Raw genomic sequence first — 21,368 nt, 5'->3', positions numbered from 1 at the left:
CGGGCCCGGGGACCCCAGACCGGACCAGACCGGCCCGGCCCGGCGACCGCGGCTTCACGGATGGGGAGGGCAGGGAGGGGCGGGGCTATGGAAATGAGGCGCGGGGAGCGGGTGGGGTTATGTAAATGAGGCGCGGAGCCTCCGACAGTAACGCGGGAGGGAGCGGGTCATGGAAATAAAGCGCGGGGGCGGGGCTATGCAAACGAGGCGCGGAATCTGGGTTATGTAAGTGGGGCGAGGGGCGGGGCTATGCAAATGATGCCCGGGTCGGGGCGGTGCTATAGAAATAAGGCCGGGAGCCGGCGAGTGGCGGGGTTATGGAAATGAGGAGCGAGTCCGGGGCGGTGCTATGTAAATGAGGCGCGGGGCGGGGCTATGTAGATGAGGCGCGGGCGTGGCTATGTAGATGAGGCGCGCGGCTGGGATCTGGCGGGGGCGTGGCTATGTAGATGAGGCGCACGGCTGGGAGCTGGCATGGGGCGTGGCTATGTAGATGAGGCGCACGGCTGGTAGCTGGCGGGGGCGTGGCTATGTAAATGAGGCGCGCGGCGCTCCGGCGGGGGCAGGGCTATGTAGATGAGGCGCGCGGCGCTCGGGCGGGGGCGGGGCTATGTAGATGGGGCGCGGGCGGGGGCGGGGCTATGCTAACGAGGCCGGGCCGCTGCATGGCTGCCGCCGCCCGCGGGTCGCTCTGCCTGAGGTGAGCGCGCGGCTCTCCGGGTTTTTTTTTTTATTTTTTTATTTTTATTTTATTTATTTATTTTTTTGTGTGCGGGGAGGAGGGGGGGGCGACTTCCGGTGCGAGCGGCGGCGCCCCCTCCCCCGTGCCTCGCGCTCCGGGCGGGTGGGGGAGGGGCGCTCGGCGCGGGCTGCCTCCCCCTCCCCCACCCGCGCTGTCTCCTCTCGGGTCCGCGCCGCTGTCGCCGCCGCCGGGGATCGCGCGGAGCTGCGGCCATGGCGGCGCCGCCCTGAGGAGGAGGAGGGGGGGGAGGGGCGCCCGCATGGCCGCGCTCTGCTCCCGCAGGACCGCGCGGCCGCCGCCCAGGTACGGGGGGGAGGGGCGGGGGGGGAGGGGCGGCCCGGGTGACCCCCCCCAACCCCTCCCCCACCCCCCGAGGTCACAGCTCCGCCCTAAGGGTTTGTCAATCGCATTTGCTTCCTTTGCACCGTGAGGTTTGTTGATTGCATCACGACCGTCCTCCTCCCGCACCTAAGATGGCAGCCGCCTGCCTCCCAAGATGGCCGCCGCGGCTTCCTCCCGGGTCTCCCACGCGGGTGCAGGGGCCCAAGCTCTTGGGGCCGTCCTCCCCCGGCTTCCCCTGGGCCACAGCCGGACTGGAAGTGGAGCCGCCGGGACTCGAACCCGTCAGCGCTACAGCACCCGCCCACAGCCTTGCCTATTTTTTGGGTTTTTTTTTGGATTATCGCGGTTTTTCCGTTGCGGAGTAAGTGCACAGTGGATCGTGTTGTTGACTGAACAAAGATTTTTTTTTTTTTGGGCAGCGCTCGCCAGGTCTCCTTCGGTTTTTTTTTTTTTTTTTGGTTTTTTTTTGTTTTTTTTCCACCACACTGCCAGGTGAGCGATGATGTGGTTTCCGGTTGCCAGGAAGTTTCTGTTGTCAGCGGCCATCTTGGCTTGGACTGGTCACCTGAGCGGCCATCTTGGGAGGGAGCTGGCGGCCATCTTGGGAGGGAGATGGCAGCCATCATGGGAGGGAGACGGCGGCCATCTTGGGAGATGGTGGCCATCTTGGGAGTGAGATGGCAGCCATCTTGGGAGTGAGATGGCGGCCATCCTGGTCGCTTGGGCTCCATCCGGGTCCACAGGGCTCCATACGGGTCCCCAGGACTCCATCAGGGTCTCCAAGGCTCCATCCGGGTCCCCAGGGCTCCATCCGAGTCTGGGGAGATGGGGAGACGGTGGCCATCTTAGGAGTGAGATGGCAGCCATCCTGGGAGTGAAACAGCGGCCGTCTTGGGAGTGAGACAGTGGCCATCCTGGACTCTCGGGCTACATCCGGGTCTCCAGTGATAATTCCGGTCTCAAGCTGGTGCACAGGGCTCCATCCGGGCAAATATTTTCTGACAGCAGTGGCAGCCATCTTGGATCCTGGCACCATTTCTCTGACAGAAACCCGCGGGCGTCCCTGTCAGAAAAGTTGTCTGTCGGACCCGGGGCCGATTTCCTGACAGAAACTTGTGTGGGAATTAAAATTATTTCCTGAGTGATTGACAGGGGTGATGGGGGATGGACAGAGGGGTGATGGGGGATGGGCAGGGGTGAGGAGGGATGGACAGGAGTCCCCGCTGAGGCCCCTGGGACCCCCAGAGACCCCTGGGAAGTGACTGTGAGAACCCGGAAGTGGACCGGAAGTACCCAGACATGGGGATACAAAGACCGGAAGTGACTGGAAGTGGGTAGAAAAGGGCCGGAGGTGGACCGGAAGTACCCAGTAGTGGGTAAAGACCGGAAGTGACTTAGGAACCCGGAAGTGGGGGAAGGAGGAGCCCCCTGAGCTCAGAACCTCCTCGAACCGGTGCTCAGGGCCTTGTCCCCTGGAGGTGAGCCCCGCCCCGTTGGCTCCATCCGGGTCCCCAGGGCCAAATCCGGGTCACCCAGGAGCTCTATCCGGGTTGCCAGGGCTCCATCCGAGGCTCTAGCGGTTGCAAAGGGCTCCATCCGGGTCACAGGAGTTCCATCCGGGTGTCCATGGCTCTATCCGGGTCTCTAGCAGGTGAACAGGGCTCCATCCGGGTTCCCAGGGCTCCATCCGGGTCTTTATCCAGGTCTCTAGGGCTACAACCGGATCTTCTGGGCTCCATCGGGCCTCTCTGTCTCCATCCGGGTCCCCCTGTGCTCCATCAGGTTCCCCAGGGCTCCATCCAGGTCGCTAGCAGGTGCACAGCGCTCCATCCGGGTCCCCAGGGCTCCATCCGGGTCGCTAGCAGGTGCACAGGCCTCCATCCGGGTCTCTAGGGCTCCATCCCTGTCTCTAGCAGGTGCACAGCGCTCCATCCGGGTCCCCAGGCCTTCATCCGGGGAAATTTTTCAGACAGCAGTGGCCGCCATCTTGGGTCCTGGCACCATTTCTCTGACAGAAACCCGCGGGCGTCCCTGTCAGAAAAGTTGTCTGTCGGACCCGGGGCCGATTTGCTGACAGAAACTTGTGTGGGAATTCACATTTTTTTTTCTATCCGGGTCTCCAGTACTCTATCCGAGTCTCTAGCAGGTGCGCAGGGCTCCACTTGGGTCTCCCAGGGCTCCATCCGGGTCTCTAGCAGATGCACAGGGCTCCATCCGGGTCACCCCACCCTCCGGGTGTCTAGGGCTCCTTCCAGAGCTCCATCCGGGTCTCCAGAGCTCCATCCGGGTCCCTAGGGCTCCATCCGGGTCCCTAGGGCTCCATCCCGGACTCTAGCAGGTGCAAGGTCTACATCGGTGTCTCTAGGGCTCCATCCGGGTCGCCAGGGCTCCATCATGGTCTCCATGTCTCTATCCGTGTCTCTAGCAGGTGCACAGGGCTCCATCCGGGTCCCCAGGGCTCCATCCGGGTCTCCCTAGGGCTCCATCTGTGTCTTTATCCGGGTCTCCAGGGCTACAACCAGGTCTCCTGGGCTCCATCCGGGTCTCTATGGCTCCATCCGGGTCCCTCAGGCTCAATCCGAGTCCCCAGAGCTCCATCCGGTTCCCTTGGGCTCCATCCTGGTCTCCATCAGGGTCCCCAGGGATCCATCCGGGTCTCTAGGGCTCCATCCTGGACAGGAAGTGACTTAGGACCCGGAAGTGGGGGAGGGAAGGACCCCCGTGAGCTCAGAACTGCCCCCGCCTGGGCTGAGAGCCGCACTTTCTTTCTGAAAGAAATTTCCAGTTCCTTGGCTCTTGTGCCCCCAGTACCTGTGCCATCCGGGTCTACAGGGCTCCATCCGGGCCTCTAGGTCTTCATCAGGGTCCCCCAGGGGCTCCATCAGGGGAAATTTTTCTGACAGCAGCGGCAGCCATCTTGGATCCTGGCAAAATTCCTCTGAGAAAAACCCGCGGGCGTCCCTGTCAGAAAAGTTGTCTGTCGGACCCGGGGCCGATTTCCTGACAGAAACTTGTATGGGAATTAAATTTTTTTTCTCCTGAGCTACGGACAGGGGTGAAGGGGGATGGACAGGGGTGATGGGGGATGGGCAGGGGTGATGTGGGATGGACAGGTGACCCCGCCGAGACCCCTGGGACCCCCAGAGACCCCAGGGACCAACAGAGACCCCTAGGAAGTGACTGTGAGAACCCGGAAGTGGACCGGAAGTACCCAGTAGTGGGTATAAAAAGACCGGAAGTGACTGGAAATGGGTAGGATATGGGCGGAAGTGGACCGCAAGTGACTTAGGAACCCGGAAGTGGAGGTAGGGAGGAGCCCCCTGAGCTCAGAAGCCCCTCGAACCGGGGCTCAGGGCCCTGTCCACTGTGGAGGGCCTAGCCCCAATGTGTCCATCCGGGTCCCCAGGGCTCCATCATGGTCTCCATGGCTCTATCTGGGTCTCTAGCAGGTGCACAGGGCTCCATCCAAGTCTCCATCCTGGTCCACTGGGCTCCATCCGGGTCGCTAGCTGGTGCACAGGGCTCCATCTGGGTACCCTGGGCTCCTTCAGGGTCCCTCGAGCTCAATCCGGGTCCCGAGGGCTCTATCCGGGTTCCGAGGGCTCCATCCGGGTCCCCAGGCCAACATCCAGGCAAATATTTTCTGACAGCAGCGGCAGCCATCTTGGATCCTGGCACCATTTCTCTGACAGAAACCCGCGGGCGTCCCTGTCAGAAAAGTCGTCTGTCGGACCCGGGGCCGATTTCCTGACAGAAACTTGTGTGGGAATTAAATTTATTTTTCCTGAGTGATTGACAGGTCTCTTTGAGGCTGACAAGGGTGATGGGGGATGGGCAGGGGGATGGCGGATGGACAGGAGTTCCCGCTGAGACTCCTGGGACCCCCAGAGACCCCAAGGGACCAACAGAGACCCCTGGGAACTGACTCTGGGAACCCGGTAGTGGACTGGAAATACCCAGTAGTGGGTATAAAAGACCGGAAGTGACTGAAAATGGGTATTAAAAGGCTGGAGGTGAACCGGAAGTGACTTAGAAACCCGAAAGTGGGGGAGGGAATGGCCCCCCTGAGCTCAGAACTCCCACTACCTGGGCTGAGAACCCCCCTATCTTTCTGAAAGAAATTTCTGGGCTCCTTGGTACTTGTGCCCCCAGTCCATGTGGCATCCGGGTCCCCAGGCCTCCATCCGGGCAAATATTTTCTGACAGCAGCGGCAGCCATCTTGGGTCCTGGCAGCATTTCTCTGACAGAAACCCGCGGGCGTCCCTGTCAGAAAAGTCTGTCGGACCCGGGGCCGATTTCCTGACAGAAACTTGTGTGGGAATTAAAGTTTTTTCCTGAGTGATTGACAGGGGTGATGGGGGATGGGCAGGGGTGATGGCGGATGGAGAGGAGTCAAATCCGGGTCTCCCAAGGGCTCTATCCGAGTCCCCCGGGCTCCATCCGGGCCTCTAAAGCTCCATCCGGGTCTCCGAGGGGCTCTATCCTGGTCTCTCAGGCTCAATCCGGGTTCCCACAGCTCCATCCGGGTCTCTAGCAGGTGCACAGGGCTCCATCCAAGTCTCCCGGGCTCCATCCGGGTCCCCAGGGCTCCATCCTAATCTCTTAGGCTCCATCCGGGTCCCCAAAGCCAAATCCGGTTCCCCAGGACTGCATCCGGGCCTCTAGCAGGTGCACAGGGTTCCATCCAGGTCCCCAGGGTTTCCATTTTGACTCTAGGGCTCCATCCGGGTCTCCAGGGCTCCATCCGGGCAAATTTTTCTGACAGCAGTGGCCGCCATCTTGGATTCTGGCAACATTTCTCTGACAGAAACCCGCGGGCGTCCCTGTCAGAAAAGTTGTCTGTCGGACCCGGGGCCGATTTCCTGACAGAAACATGTGTGGGAATTAAATTTATTTTTCCTGAGTGATTGACAGGTCTCTTTGCGGCTGACAAGGGTGATGGGGGATGGACAGGGGTGATGGGGGATGGACAGGAGTCCCCGCTGAGGCCCCTGGGACCCCCAGAGACCCCAAGGGACCAACAGAGACCCCTGGGAACTGACTCTGGGAACCCGGTAGTGGACTGGAAATACCCAGTAGTGGGTATAAAAGACCGGAAGTGACTGGAAATGGGTATAAAAAGGCCTGAGGTGAACCGGAAGTGACTTAGGAACCCGGAAGTGGGGGAAGGAAGGACACCCCTGAGCTCAGAACTCCCCCCGCCTGGGCTGATAGCCCTGGCCCCTGGACTGAGAGCCCCGCCCATCTTTATGAAAGAAATTTCCGGTTCCTTGGCTCTTGTGCCCCCAGTCCCTGTGCCATCCGGGTCTCTCAGGGGCTCCATCCGGGTGCCCAGGGCTCCATCTGGGCAAATATTTCTGACAGCAGTGGCAGCCATCTTGGATCCTGGCACCATTTCTCTGACAGAAACCTGCGGGCGTCCCTGTCAGAAAAGTTGTCTGTCGGACCCGGGGCCGATTTCCTCACAGAAACTTGTGTGGGAATTCACATTTTTTTTCCTGAGCGACAGACAGGGGTGATTGGGGATGGACAGGGTTGATGGGGGATGGACAGGAGTCCCCGCCGAGACCCCTGCGACCCACAGAAACTCCTAGGGACCAACAGAGACCCCCTGGGAAGTGGCTGTTGGAACCCAGAAGTGGACCGGAAGTACCCAGACCTGGGTATAAAAAGACCGGAAGTGACTGGAAATGGGTATAAAAAGGCCTGATGTGAACCAGAAGTGACTTAGAAACCCGGAAGCGGGGAGGGAAGGACCCCCCCTGAGCTCAGATCTCCCCCTACCTGGGCTGAGAGCTCCCAAATATGAAAGAAATTTCTGGTTCCTTGGCTCTTGTGCCCCCAGTCACTTTGCCATCCGCGTCTCCCAGGGCTCCATCCAGGCCTCTGAGGCTCCATCCGGGTCTCCCAGTGCTACATCCGGGTCCCACAGCCTCAATCCGAGTCCCCAGGGCTCCATCCGGGCAAATTTTTTTGACAGCAGCGGCAGCCATCTTGGATCCTGGCAACATTTTCTATCAGAAACCCGCGGGCGTCCCTGTCAGAAAAGTTGTCTTTCAGACCCGGGGCCGATTTGCTGACAGAAACTTGTATGGGAATTAAAGTTTTTTTCTCCTGAGTGATTGACAGGGGTGATGGGGGATGGACAGGAGTCCCTGCTGAGGCCCCTGGGACCCCCAGAGACCCCCCAGGGACCAATAGAGACCCCTGGGAAGTGACTGTGGGAACCCGGAAGTACCCAGACATGGGTATGAAAAGACCGGAAGTACCCAAACATGAGTATAAAAAGACCGGAAGTGGACCGGAAGTATCCATTACCGGGTATAAAAGACCGGAAGTGACTTAGGGACCCAGAAGTAGCGGGAAGGAGGAGCACCCTGAGCTCAGAACCCCCTCGAACCGGGGCTCAGGGCCCTGTCCCTTGCAGGAGATTCTGCCCCTTGGCTTCATCCGGGTCTCCCAGGGCTCCATCCTAGTCTGGGAGAGAGGGGGAGACGGCAGCCATCTTGGGAGTCAGACGGCGGCCATCTTGGGACCTCTGGCGCTAGAGAAGCCGCGTTCTGGGTCAGGCGCCATGACGCTTTGTTTCTCTTTTTGCAGCCACAGAACGAAGTCTCCCGGCTGGCCGCCGCCCGCGGGAACCTGGGCCTGGAACCCGGCGCCGCCGTATGGATGGGAGACGATGACCGCCCGCGACGGCCGGGACGTCTTCATCAGGTAGGTTGGCGACACGGCGCGCACGACCGTGTTCAACGTAGGCGATTGGAGGCGCCAGGCGGCCATGATTTTTGTTTCTTTTTTTAAATTTTTGACAGGCAGAGTGGACAGTGATAGAGAGAAAGGTCTTCTTTGGCCGTAGGTTCGCCCACCAAGATGGCCGCTGGCTCCCTCCCAAGATGGCTGCCGTCTCCCTCCCAGGATGGCCGCTGTCTAACTTCCAAGATGGCCTCCATCTCCCAAGATGGCCGCCTCCCGGGCCACAGCAGAGTTAGACACAGAGAGAGAGAGAGAGAGAGAAAGGTCTTCCTTTGCTGTTGGTTCACCCTCCAATGGCTTCCTCTCCCTCCCAAGATGGCCGCCATCTCCCAAGATGGCCGCTGTCTCACTCCCAATATGGCCGCTGTCTCCCAAGATGGCCACCGTCTCCCTCCTAAGATGGCCTCCACGTCCCAAGATCGTCACCATCTCCCTCCCAAAACCGGCCACCGTCCCCCTCCAAAGATGGCCGCCATCTCCATCCCAAGATGGCCACTTTCTCACGCCCAAGATGGCCGCCATCTCCCTCCCAATTTGGCCACCTTCTCACGCCCAAGATGGCTGCCGTCTTCCAAGATGGCTGCCGTCTCATCCCAAGATGGCCGCCGAGCTCCCCCACGCCCAACGCGCACGCACTGACCTCCCCCTCTCTCGCGTGTGCGTCTCTCCCCACAGTCACGTGGCGCAGGCGGACCCGGGCGACGCCCCTCAGCCGGAGAGCGGCCCCGTCCTCCCGCCGGCGCCGCGCACGGTGGCGATGCGCAGGGACCCGGTGCTGGGCTTCGGGTTCGTGGCCGGGAGCGAGAAGCCGGTGGTCGTGCGCTCGGTCACACCAGGTAAGCGGCCGGCGGCGCGGGTCCGGGCCCGGCGGGCACCGGGAGGGGCGGCTTTGCCGACGCCCGAAGACCCCAGGGAGGCCAGGACGGCCCCTCCGGCCCGGTGGTCGGCTGCCGATGCCGTCACGTGACCTGGGTCCGAAAACACAGGTCCAACCTGTTGGGAGATGGTGGCCATCTTGGGAGGTGGTGGCCATCTTGGGAGGTGGTGGCCATCTTGGGAGGGAGATGGTGGCCATCTTGGGAGGGAGACGGCGGCCATCTTGGGAGAGGGACCGTGGCCATATTGGGAAGGAGATGGTGGCCATCTTGGGAGGGAGACGGTGGCCATCTTGGGAGGGAGATGGCGGCCATTTTAGGAGGGAGATGGCGGCCATCTTGGGGAGACAGTGGAATCTTGGGAGTGAGGTGGTGGCCATCTTGGGAGGGAGGTGGCGGCCATCTTGGGAGGGAGACAGCAGCCATCTTGGGAGACAGCAGCCATCTTGGGAGTGAGACGGTGGCCATCTTGGGAGTAAGAAGGTGGCCATCTAGGGAGGGGGATGGCGGCCATCTTGGGTGATGGTGGCCATCTTGAGAGGGAGACAGACCTCATGGGAGACAGATGGCGGCCATCTTGGGTTTGAGAAGGTGGCCATCTTGGGAGTGAGACGGTGGCCATCTTGGGAGACAGCGGCCATCTTGGGAGTGAGACGGTGGCCATCTTGGGAGGTGGCAGCCATCTTGGGAGGGAGACGGCGGCCATCTTGGAGGGTGAGCCAACGGCCAAGAAGACCTTTCTCTCTGTCTCTCTCTCCCTCTCTCCCCCTTTCAGGATCTAATCCACAGAAAACAACCCCTCTCCCTCGCACTCGCGCCCCGCGTGCCTAACGCAAGGCAAACCAGTGCAGCGAGCGCTGCCCGCCACCCCTCCCCCGGGACGCCCTGTGGCCCCGACCGCGAGCCTCTGCCTGCTCGCACCCTGCACATCGGGGCCGCTCGGTTCCCATTGGCCGGGGCCCAGGTCGTCACAGCTGTGGCTGCTGGGCGTGGACGCTTGTGATTGGCTACCGGAGAATCCCTTCTTCTGGCGCTCTCACGGCTGGACCTCCCTCCCAAGATGGCCGCCGTCTCCCTCCCAAGATGGCCGCTGTCTTCCTCCCAAGATGGCCACCACCTCACTCCCAAGATGGCTGCTGTCTCCCCAAGATGGCCGCCATCTCCCTCCTAAAATGGCCGCCATCTCCCTCCCAAGATGGCCACCACCTCCCAAGATGGCCACCACCTCCCAAGATGGCCACTGTCTCCCTCCCAAGATGGCCACCATCTCCTTCCCAAGATGGCCACCATCTCACTCCCAAGATGGCCGCTGTCTCCCTCCCAAGATGCCACTGTCTCACTCCCAAGATGGCCGTCTCACCCTCAAAATGGCCTCCATCTCCTTCCCATGGTGGCCCTCTCCCTCCCAAGATGGCTGCCATCTCCCTCCCAAGATGGCCGCCATCTCAATCTCAAGATGGGAACCAGCTCACTCCCAAGATGGATGCTGTCTCACTCCCAAGATGGCCCCCTGTCACTCCCAAGATGGCCGCCATCTCACGCCCAAGATGGCGAACGTCTGCCACCCAGGATGGCCACCATCTCCCAAGATGGCCACCGTCTCACTCAAGATGGCCGCCGTCTCCATCAAGATGGCCGCCATCTCATTCCCAAGATGGCCGCCTTCTCACTCCCAAGATGGCCGCTTTCTCCGTCCCAAGATGGCCGCTGTCTCCCTCTAGATGGCCACCGTCTCCTTCACAAGATGGCCGCCGTCTCCCTCCCAAGTTGGCCGTCATCTTCCAATATGGCCACCATCTCCTTCCCAAGATGGCCACCATCTCCTTCCCAAGATGGCCGCCTCCCCCAAGATGGCCGCCTGCCCCCTCGCCTGGGCCCGGGTTTCCCGCGTGAGCGACGCCGCGGGGGTCTCACCGCGCCTCCTCCCCTCCCCCGCAGGTGGCCCCTCGGAAGGGAAGCTGATCCCGGGCGACCAGATCGTCGCCATCAATGAGGAGCCGGTGGGCGCGGCGCCCCGCGAGCGCGTCATCGACCTGGTCCGGTGAGTCCGCCGGGGTCGTCCCGGGGTTCACTCGCCGTCCGAGCCCGGGAGCTCAGATTTCTAATAGTCGGTTAAATGGCGCATGGCCAGCGTCCGAGGCTGAAGCCAGGGCGGCGGGAGAGGCGGGCCCGGCGCGTGGGTTCGCGGTCGGCTGGAGGCGGCGCCAGTAGCGGGGGAAGCCACCGCCTGTACCGCCGGGCGCCCACGTGGGCGCGGGTTCGAGTCCCGGCTGCTCCTCTTCCGGGCCATCTCTGCTGGGGCCCGGGAGGCGGCCATCTTGGGAAGGAGATGGTGGCCATCTTGGGAGTGATAGGGTGGCCATCTTGGGAGGGAGATGGCGGCCATCTTGGGAGGGAGACGAACATCCTGGGAGGGAGACGGTGGCCATGTTGGTAGGGAGACAGCCATCTTGGGAGACGGTTCCCATCTTGGGAGTGAGACGGCGGCCATCTTGAGATTGAGATGGCGGCCATCTTGGGAGGGAGACGGTGGCCATCTTGAGATTGAGATGGCGGCCATCTTGGGAGTGAGATGGTGGCCATCTTGGGAGTGAGACGGCGGCCATCTTAGGAGATGATGGCCATCTTGGGAGGGAGACGGCCATTTTGGGAGGGAGCCGGCGGCCATCTTGGGAGGGAGACAGCCATCCTGGGAGCCGGCGGCCATCTTGGGAGACGGTGGCCATCTTGGGAGGAGCCCAAGAAACGTGTTCCGACGCCTCGCACGCTCTGTTCCCGGGCAGAGGCTCCGTGTCCACGCTGGCTCCGTGTCCAGGCCGTAAGTTTCTCTGTTTTTTCTGTCGTTTCTTCCAGAAGCTGCAGGGAGTCCATGCTGCTCACGGTCGTTCAGCCCCACCCTGTGAGTGTCTGTGAGTAACAGCGCCGCCCGCTGGGCCCGGCCGCCCCTGCTCGCTCGGCGCGGGGGACCCACCACGACGCCGAGCGGCGGGGACACAGAGTACCATTGCGGTCCGAGCATCAGATCCTGGAGTATTAGTACCTCACACCCCACCGGCACAGTATGAGCGGAAGATCTCGGAGTATTTGGCCTTCGCACTCCTTCTCAGGCCCCCAAGATGGCCGCCGTCTGCCAAGATGGCCGCCGTCTCCCAAGATGGCCGCCATCTCCCAATATGGCCGCCATCTCACTCCCAAGATGACCGCCATCTCCCAAGATGGCCGCCTACCAGGCCACAGCAGTGTGGACTGTGAGAGAGAGAGACAGAGAGAAAGGTCTTCCTTCTGTGGGTTCACCCCCCAAGATGGCCGCCATCTCACTCCCAAGATGGCCACCATCTCACTCTCAGTCTCTGTCTCTCTCTCTCTATCTCTACTGTGGCCCGGGAGGCGACCATATTGGGAGATGACAGCCATCTTGGAAGTGAGACGGCGGCCATCTTGGGAGTGAGCGGCGGCCATCTTGGGAGCGAGATGGTAGCCATCTTGGGAGTGAGACGTTGGCCATCTTGGAAGTGAGACATCGGCCATCTTGGAAATGAGATGGTGGCCATCTTGGGAGATGACAGCCATCTTGGGAGTGAGCCGGCGGCCATCTTGGCAGACGGCGGCCATCTTGGCAGGCGGCGGCGTGGCAGGGTTTCCGTTGCGTCCATCATCATCGTTTCCTCCTCGCGTCGCGCGTCTGTCTGTGCCAAATCGTTTGCTTTTGCGCCGTTTATTCCGGCCTGGGCGAGCGCGACGGCGTCCGTGGTGAGGCCGGTTCTCTCCTCTCCTCGCAGTCCCCCAGGTCGGCCTTCATCAGCGCTGCCAAAAAAGCGAGGCTGAAGTCGAACCCGGTCAAGGTGCGCTTCTCCGAGGAGGTCACCGTCAACGGCCAGGTGTCGGTGAGTCCGCCGGCACGGCCGGGTCAGATTCGGGATCGCCTGGTTCTGTCTGAGGGACGGGGCCGCCGTCTGCCTCCCAAGATGGCCGCCGTGTCCCTCCCAAGATGGCCGCCGGCTCCCTCCCAAGATGGCCGCCATCTCCAAAGATGGCTGCTGTCTCACTCTGAAGATGGCCGCCGTCTCCCAAGATGGCTGTCATCTCACTCCCAAGATGGCTGCCGTGTCCCTCCCAAGATGGCCGCCGGCTCACTCCCAAGATGGCTGCTGTCTCACTCTGAAGATGGCCGCCATCTCCCAAGATGGCCGCTGCCTCACTCTGACGATGGCTGCCGTCTCAATCTCAAGATGGCTGTCATCTCACTCCCAAGATGGCCACCGTGCCACTCCCAAGATGGCTGCCATCTCCCAAGATGGCCGCCTCCTGGGCCACAGCAGAGTTAGTTAGACAGTGAGAGAGAGAGACAGAGACTGGGAGTGAGACGGCGGCCATCTTGTAGGGTGAACCAACAGAAGGAAGCCCTTTCTGTCTCTCTGTCTCACTGTCTATCTCTGCTGTGGTCTGGGAGGCGGCCATCTTGGGAGTGAGAGGGTGGCCATCTTGGGAGTGAGACGGCAGCCATCTTTGGTGTGTGATGGCAGCCATCTTGGGAGTGAGACGGCAGGCATCTTGGGAGATGGTGGCCATCTTGGGAGTGAGATGGTGGCCATCTCAGGAGTGTGGAGCGGCTATCTTGGGAGAGGGCTGGCGGCCATCTTGGGTGTGTGGTGGTGGCTATCGGGAGGGAGCCGGTGGCCATCTCAGGAGACTGTGGCCATCTTGGGAGGGAGCTGGCGGCCATCTTGGGAGGTAGCGGCCATCTTGGGAGGGGGCTGGCGGCCATCTTGGGAGCCGGCGGAAATCTTGGGAGGGTGTTGGCGGCCATCTCGGGAGACGGTGGCCATCTTGGGAGATGGCGGCCATCTTGGGAGGGAGCCGGCGGCCATCTTGGGTGTGCAACGGCGGCCATCTCGGGAGCCGGCGGCCGTCTCGGGAGGGCGCCGGCGGCCGCCCCGCCCCACCCCCACCCCCGTGCCTCCCGTCGCGCCGCAGGAGGCCGCGCGGGACAACGCGCTGCTCTTCATGCCCGACGTGCTCAGGGTCTTCCTGGAGAACGGGCAGACCAAGTCCTTCCGCTTCGACGGCCGCACCTGCATCAAGGTAAGATGGCCGCCGCATCCGGGGTCTCCCCGGGGACACGGCAGGGGCGCCGCCCCCCCCGCGGCCCCATCCGGGTCTGCCCTCCCCCCACATCCGGGTCTCCCCTCCCCCCCCGCGGTCCCATCCGGGTCTCCCCTCCCCCCCCGCGGCCCCATCCGGGTCTCCCCTCCCCCCCGCGGTCCCATCCGGGTCTCCCCTCCCCCCCGCGGTCCCATCCGGGTCTCCCCTCCCCCCCGCGGTCCCATCCGGGTCTCCCCTCCCCCCACATCCGGGTCTCCCCGCCCCCAGGACGTGATCCTGACGCTGCAGGACAAGCTGTCCATCAAGGGCATCGAGCACTTCGCGCTGAGCCTGGAGCGGGCGGCGGGCGGCCCGGGCGCCGAGCTGCTGCTGCTGCACGAGCAGGAGACGCTGTCGCAGGTGGGCGCCGCCGCCGCCGCCGCCGGGCAGCCCGCCGGGCTCCGCCCACGCGGGAGAGGCTTTCCCGGCAGCTCCGCCCGGCGCGCACGCACCCCGGGTCTGGGAGTGAGCTGGCGGCCATCTTGGGAGGGAGACGGCGGCCATCTTGGGAGTCAGATGGAAGCCATCTTGGGAGACAGTGGCCATCTTGGGAGTGACAAGGCAGCCATCTTGGGTGAGAGATGGTGGCCATCTTGTGAGTGAGACAGTTCCCATCTTTAGAGACGGCAGCCATCTTGGGAGACAGCAGCCATCTTGGGAGTGAGAAGGCGGCCATCTTGGGAGGGAGACGGAAGCCATCTTGAGAGTGAGAAGGCGGCCATCTTGGGAGTGAGAGGGCGGCCATCTTGGGAGGAAGATGGTGGCCATCTTGTGAGTGAGACAGTTCCCATCTTTTGAGAAGGCGGCCATCTTGGGAGTGAGATGGCGGCCATATTGTGAGATGATTGCCATCTCGGGCGATAGTGGCCATCTTGGGAGATGGCGGCCATCTTGGGAGAAAGGTTTTCCTTTGCTGTTGGTTCACCCCCTAAGATGGCCACCGTCTCCGTCCCAAGATGGCCGTCGTCTCCCAAGATGGCCGCCGCCTCACTCCCAAGATGGCCGTCCTCTCCCAAGATGGCCGCCCTCTCCCAAGATGGCCGCCCTCCGGAGCACAGCACACAGCTGGCCCGCACGAGGGGCACTGGGGCCAGAACCCCGGGGTGTGCCGGCGCCCTGGGCCGCCGCTCGGCCCCCTGGGAGCGCTGCAGGAGCCCGCGTGCTCGGCCCGCAGGTGACGCAGAGGCCCAGCTCGCGCGCGATGCGCTGCCTGTTCCGCGTCAGCTTCGTCCCGAAGGACCCGCTCGACCTCCTGCGCCGGGACCCCGTGGCCTTCGAGTATCTCTACGTGCAGGTGCGGCGCCAGCCCGCGGGGCCCCGCCCCCTCCCAGAATTCCCTGTCTCCCCCTGCGGCCGCGCACCCCCGGCCCACGGACTTATCCGAGTCTCGCCGATGGTGCCCCGAGGTTTTGTATTTAGTCTCCCTCCCAAGATGGCCGCCGGCTCACTCTCAAGATGGCCGCCGGCTCACTCCCAGTCTCTGTCTCTCTCTCTCTCTCACTGTCTATCTCTGCTGTGGCCCAGGAGGCGGCCATCTTGGGAGAGAGATGGCGGCCATCTTGGTAGTGAGATGACAGCCGTCTTGGGAGGGAAATGGCAGCCATCTTGGGAAATGGTGGCCATCTTGGGAGTGAACTGGTGGCCATCTTGGGAGTGATAAGGCGGCCATGTTGGGAGTTGACGGTGGCCATCTTGGGAGTTAGAAGGTGGCCATGTTGGGAGAGAGACGATGGCCATCTTGGGAGGGAGACAGAAGTATCTTGGGAGACGGTGGACATCTTGGGAGTGAGAAGGTAGCCATCTTGGGAGAAGACAGCCATCTTGGAAGTGAGATGGCAGCCACCTTGGGAGATGGCGGCCATCTTGGGTGATGGGGGCCATCTTGGGAGGGCTATGGTGGCCATCTTGAGAGTGAGATGGCGGCCATCTTGGGAGAAGGCAGCCATCTTGATGGGAGCCGGCGGCCATCTTGGGGGGAGCCGGCGGCCATCTTGGAGCGAGGCCCCTGGCGGTCCCCTGCGCCCCCCCCCCCGGCCCGTGCGCTGACCGGCCGCGCCCCCGGCGTCTCTCCCCAGAGCTGTAACGACGTGGTGCGGGAGCGGTTCGGGCCGGAGCTGCGGTTCGACGTGGCCCTGCGCCTGGCCGCCCTGCAGATCCACGTGGCGGCCGTGAGCGCCAAGCAGACGCAGAAGTTCTCCCTCAAGTACATCGAGTGAGCGGCCGGGCCGGGCGCCGGGGCCGCCAGACCGGAAGTGCCCACCATGGGGCGGTGCCATCATGCCGGAAGTGTCCACCAGGGGGCGGGATGCCATAGCGGAAGTGCCCATCAAGGGGCGGGACCGCCAGACCGGAAGTTCCCACCAGGGGCGGGGCCATCATACCGGAAGTGCCCTCCAAGGGGCGGGGTTCCATACCGGAAGTGTCCACCAGGGGCCGGGATGCCATAGCGGAAGTCCCCATCAAGGGGCGGGACCTTAACACCGGAAGCGCCCACCAGGGGGCGGGGCCACCATACCGGAAGTGCCCAAGCGGGGCCGCCAGACCGGAAGTGCCCACCAGGGGGCGGGGCCGTCATACCGGAAGTGCCCACCAGGGGCCGCCAGACCGGAAGTGGAAGCCAGCAGCCGCCATAGCGGTTAGTGAACTTCGGGAACGTTTCCGTTATTGTTACTGATCGCTGTTGTTTTCGCAGGAAGGAGTGGGGCCTGGAGACGTTCCTCCCGTCCGCGGTGCTGCACAGCATGAAGGAGAAGAACATCAAGAAGGCCCTGACGCACCTCGTCAAGGCCAACCAGAACCTCGTGCCGCCGGGCAAGAAGGTAGCCCCAACCCGTCTCGTTTTCTCCCAAGATGGCCGCCGTCTGCAAGATGGCCGCTGCCTCCCTCCCAAGATGGCCGCCGTCTCCCAATATGGCTGCCGTCTCCCTCCCAAGATGGCTGCTATCTCTCAAGATGGCCGCTGTCTCCCTCCCAAGATGGCCGCCATCTCCCAATATGGCTGCTGTCTCCCTCCCAAGATGGCTGCCTTCTCCCAACATGGCCACCACATCCCTCCCAAGATGGCCGCTGTCTCCCAAGATGGCCACCGTCTCCCTCCCAAGATGGCCGCCATCTCCCTCCCAAGATGACCCCGTCTCACTCCCAAGATGGCCGCCGTCTCACCCCCAAGATGGCCGCCCTGTCTTCTCAGCTCTCGGCCCTGCAAGCCAAGGTCCATTACCTGCGGTTCCTCAGTGACCTCAGACTCTACGGGGGCCGGGTGTTCAAGGCTACGCTCGTGGTAAATTTCTTTTCTAATTGATCGACTCACAGAAAGGCGCGCTTCGTATCCGGTTCTTGTCGTTGATTTTGATGATAATTGATCGACTCACAAAAATGCGTGATAATTGATCGACTCACAAAAGCGCGTGATAATCGATCGACTCACAAAAAGGCGCTTCTGGTTCTCAGCAGCCGGAAAAGCGCTCCGAGGTGACGCTCCTGGTTGGGCCTCGCTACGGCATAAGCCACGTGATCAACACCAGAACCAACCTGGTGGCTCTCTTAGCCGACTTCAGCCACGTGACCAGGATCGAGATGCTGGCCGAAGAGGAGGCGCTGGTGAGGGTGGAGCTCCACGTGCTGGACGGGAAGGTCCGTGTCTCAGCGGTGGACACGCCCCCTCCGGGTCCGACAACTCATTTGGGGTCCCAGAGCAGGCCCGGGTTCGTGTGGGTGCAGGGCCCTCCAAGATGGCCGCCGTCTCCCAAGATGGCCGCCGTCTCCCCCCCAAGATGGCCGCCATCTCCCCCCAAGATGGCCGCCATCTCCCTCCCAAGATGGCCACCGTCTCCCAAGATGGCCGCCATCTCCCTCCCAAGATGGCCGCCGTCTTCCAAGATGGCCGCCGTCTCCCTCCCAAGATGGCCGCCATCATTCCCAAGATGGCCACCATCCCACTCCCAAGATGGCCACCATCTCGCCCCCCAAGATGGCTGCCGTCTCCCAAAATGGCCGCTGTCTCCCCCCAAGGTGGCTGCCGTCTCCCCCAAGATGGCCGCCGTCTCCCCCAAGATGGCCACCATCTCACTCCCAAGATGGCCGCCGTCTCCCAAGATGGCCGCCGTCCCCCCAAGCGCAGGTGCGGCCGTGGGCCCTCCTCGTGCCCTCTGACCTTACCCGCCGCCCTCGTGTGCAGCCCATCGCGCTCCTCATGGAGCCGTCGGACGCCATGAACCTGGCCTGCCTGACGGCCGGGTACTACCGGCTGCTGGTGGACTCCAGGCGGTCGATATTCAACGTGGCCAGCGAGACGGCGCCCGGGCCCCAGGACCCAGGTACTGGCTGGGTCAGAGCACCCGGGGGCCCTGACCCCACGTCCACGCCCAGCCCATCCCCGGATGGCAAGTCTGCCGTCCGCTTGTAGCGCGGGCCAAGATGGCCGCCGTCTCCCAAGATGGCCACCGTCCCCTCCCAAGATGGCCGCCCTCTCCCTCCCAAAATGGCCGCCCTGTCCCTCCCAAGATGGCCGTCTCCCACCCGAGATGGCTGCTGTCTCCCAAGATGGCCGCTCCCTCCATCCCAAGATGGCCGCCCTCTCCCTCCCAAGATGGCCACCATCTCCCTCCCAAGAGGGCCGCCCTCCTCCTCCCAAGATGGCCGCTGTCCCCTCCCAAGATGGCCATTGTCTCCCTCCCGAGATGGCCTCCATCTCCCAAGATGGCCGCTGTGTCCCTCCCAAGGTGGCCATCTCCCTCCCAAGATGTCCACCATCTCCCTCCCAAGATCCAAGATGGCTGCCGTCCCCTCCCAAAATGACCCTCTCCCAAGATGGCTGCCGTCTCCCAAGATGGCCACCCTCTCCATCCCAAGATGGCCACTCTCTCCCTCCCAAGATCCCAAGATGGCTGCCTTCCCCTCCCAAGATGGCCGCTGTGTCCTTCCCGCAATGGCCGCCATCCTCCAAGATGGCTGCCATCCCCTCCCAAGATGACCCTCTCCATCCCAAGATGGCCACCCTCTCCCTCCCATGATGGCCACCGTCCCCTCCCAAGATGGCCACCCTGTCCCTCCCAAGATGGCTGCCATCCCCTCCCAAGATGCCCGCTGTGTCCCTCCCAAGATGGCCGCCCTGTCCCTCCCAAGATGGCTGCCATCCCCTCCCAAGATGGCCGCCCTGTCCCTCCCATGATGGCCGCCCCTCCCAGGAGAGCGGGCAGCGCGGGGTCGTTTTCTCCCATGATTCTCTGCGTCTCCAGGGGCCGAAGCCAAGGACCAGCACCGCCCCCTGCTCGGCCCGGACTGGGGCCCCGCGCCCCCCGTGACCACCTTCCTCGGCGAGGACGTCTACACCGGCGGCGGCCACGACCTGGGCTTGGACCAGCTGAGCGACGTCTACACCGGCGGCCATGACATGGGGCCGGACCGGCCGAGCGACGTCTACACCGGCGGCGACCACGACCTGGGGCCAGACTGGCCGAGCGATGTCTACACTGGTGGTGGCCATGACCTGGGCTTGGACCAGCTGAGCGACGTCTACACCGGCGGCCATGACATGGGGTTGGACCAGCCGAGCGACGTCTACGCGGGCGGCGGCCATGACAGGAAGACTCTGGGTCTTGGTCTGGACGTCACAGACGGGTTGGACCGGCCGAACGACGTCTACACCGGTGGCGGCCATGATGTGGGCTTGGACCAGCTGAGCGACGTCTACACTGGCTGCCATGACCTGGGCCCGGACCGGCCCAGTGACGTCTACACGGGCGGCGGCCATGACGGGAAGACCCTGGGTCTCGCTCTGGACGACACGGACGGCCTGGACCTGCTGAGCCACGTCTACACCGGCGGCCATGATGTGGGCTTGGACCACCTGAGCGACGTCTACACTGGCGGCCATGACAGGAAGAGCCTGGGTCTTGGTCTGGACGCCATGGACGGGTTGGACCAGCCGAGCGACGTCTACACCGGCGGCCACGACCTGGGGCCGGACCAGCTTAGTGACGTCTACACCGGCGGCGGCCATGACACAAGGAGCCTCGGTCTCGGTCTGGACGACACGGACGGGCCGAGCGACGTCTACACCGGCGGCCATGATGTGGGCTTGGACCGGCCGGGCGACGTCTACACCGGGGGCGTCCGCGCGCGCCGCCGGGCGGCCATCTTGCGTGCGGGCCCCGCCCCCGCCGCCATCGTGGACCTCACGGCGCTGCCCCCCCCGGAGGGCGACGGCGCGGACGACCAGGACCTCCTGCTGCGCTCGCTCAACGCGGCCATCGCGGCGCCGCCGCCCGGCTTCGGGGACGACGACGCCCAGGACGCCCGGGACCGCGTGCCCGTGTCGCTCATCGACGCCGAGTGCGAGGGGGCGCCGGGCGCCGACGCCGGGGGCCCAGGTTCTCCGTGATGCGCGGGCGCAGCCGGCCCGGGGTCTCGTTCTTGTTCTGTGCGACGGGCGGGTGTAGCCATCCCATGTTTTCTTTTTTTTTTTGTCATACGAAAACGTGTTTTTTTTTTTTTCTTTTTTTTGTCATATGTGAATTTGTGTTTTTTTTCCTTTTTTTTGTCCTATGTAAACTTGGTATTTTTTTTCTTTCTTTTTTTTTTGGTCATATGTAAATTTGTTGTTTTTTTCTTTTTTTTGGTCATACATAAATTTGGTTTTTTTTTCTTTTTTTTTGGTCATACGAAAATTTTTTTTTTCTTTTTTTTTGTCATACATAAATTTTTTTTTCTTTTTTTTTTGGTCATACAAAAACTTGATTTTTTTTTTGTCACACATAAATTTGTATTTTTTTTCTTTTTTTTGGTCATACAAAAATTTGGATTTTTTTTCTTTTTTTTTGTCCTATGTAAACTTGGTATTTTTTTCTTTTTTGGTCATATGTAAATTTGTTGTTTTTTTCCTTTTTTTGGTCATACGTAAATTTGTATTTTTTTTTCTTTTATTTTGGTCATACGAAAATGGTATATTTTTTTTCTTTTTTTTTGTCATACATAAATTTGTTTTTTTTTTTTTTTTCTTTTTTTTTGGTCATACGAAAATTTTTTTTTTCTTTTTTTTTGTCATACATAAATTTTTTTTTCTTTTTTTTTGGTCATACAAAAACTTGATTTTTTTTTTTGTCACACATAAATTTGTATTTTTTTTCTTTTTTTTGGTCATACAAAAATTTGGATTTTTTTTCTTTTTTTTGTCATACATAAATTTGGTGTTTTTTTTCTTTTTTTTTTTTTTGGTCATACAAAAACTCGGTATTTTTTTTTCTTTTTTTTCGGTCACACGTAAATTTGCATTTTTTTTCCTTTTTTCCTGTCACACGGCGCACTGCCGCTCCCTGGCCCCGGCCCGGCCGGCCTGACCGCTCTCTCGTTTCTGCGCTGCGCAGGTGTGGCCGCGCCCCGGGCTCCCAGCCCCGCGTCCTCGTCCGACTCGGGCAACGAGACCAACTCCTCCGACCTCACCGACGGCTCCGAGCCGCCCGCCGCGCACAAGCCGCCCGCGAGCCTCGCCCAGGCGCCCCCGGCCGCAGCG

General features: G+C 61.8%; 1 protein-coding gene across 4 annotated transcripts; it reads left to right on the top strand.

The window, feature by feature from the left end:
• The first annotated feature begins 627 nt into the window (after positions 1-627).
• FRMPD4 (FERM and PDZ domain containing 4) lies at positions 628-20,474 on the top strand. 4 transcript variants are annotated; one of them, XM_062182972.1, is made up of 15 exons: positions 634-700; positions 7,686-7,802; positions 8,517-8,677; positions 10,655-10,757; positions 11,570-11,615; positions 12,496-12,600; positions 13,691-13,798; positions 14,108-14,218; positions 15,033-15,152; positions 15,934-16,070; positions 16,551-16,677; positions 17,049-17,138; positions 17,309-17,491; positions 18,036-18,174; positions 19,096-20,474. In XM_062182972.1, exons 1-15 carry the CDS (start codon positions 642-644, stop codon positions 20,238-20,240), a joined length of 2,751 nt encoding a protein of 916 aa, XP_062038956.1. In that variant the 5' UTR covers positions 634-641; the 3' UTR covers positions 20,241-20,474. The 4 variants fall into 4 exon arrangements, with proteins under 4 accessions (XP_062038958.1, XP_062038956.1, XP_062038957.1 ...); XM_062182973.1 differs by having other exon boundaries at positions 14,087-14,218; positions 17,309-17,458; XM_062182971.1 differs by having other exon boundaries at positions 14,087-14,218.
• The last annotated feature ends 894 nt before the right edge of the window (positions 20,475-21,368 follow it).

Source organism: Lepus europaeus, chromosome X (genome assembly GCF_033115175.1).
Source record: "Lepus europaeus isolate LE1 chromosome X, mLepTim1.pri, whole genome shotgun sequence".
Taxonomy (NCBI): Eukaryota; Metazoa; Chordata; class Mammalia; order Lagomorpha; family Leporidae; genus Lepus; species Lepus europaeus.
This window is presented reverse-complemented; position numbering and strand designations above follow the sequence as displayed.

Bases quoted from the DNA above. Each gene is read 5' to 3' on its own strand.
- FRMPD4 (XM_062182971.1), top strand. From the start codon at position 642: ATGCTAACGAGGCCGGGCCGCTGCATGGCTGCCGCCGCCCGCGGGTCG. The intron at 7,803-8,516 runs GTAGGTTGGCGA...CTCTCCCCACAG, and splicing joins GGCCGGGACGTCTTCATCAG to TCACGTGGCGCAGGCGGACC. The intron at 18,175-19,095 runs GTACTGGCTGGG...CTGCGTCTCCAG, and splicing joins GCCCGGGCCCCAGGACCCAG to GGGCCGAAGCCAAGGACCAG.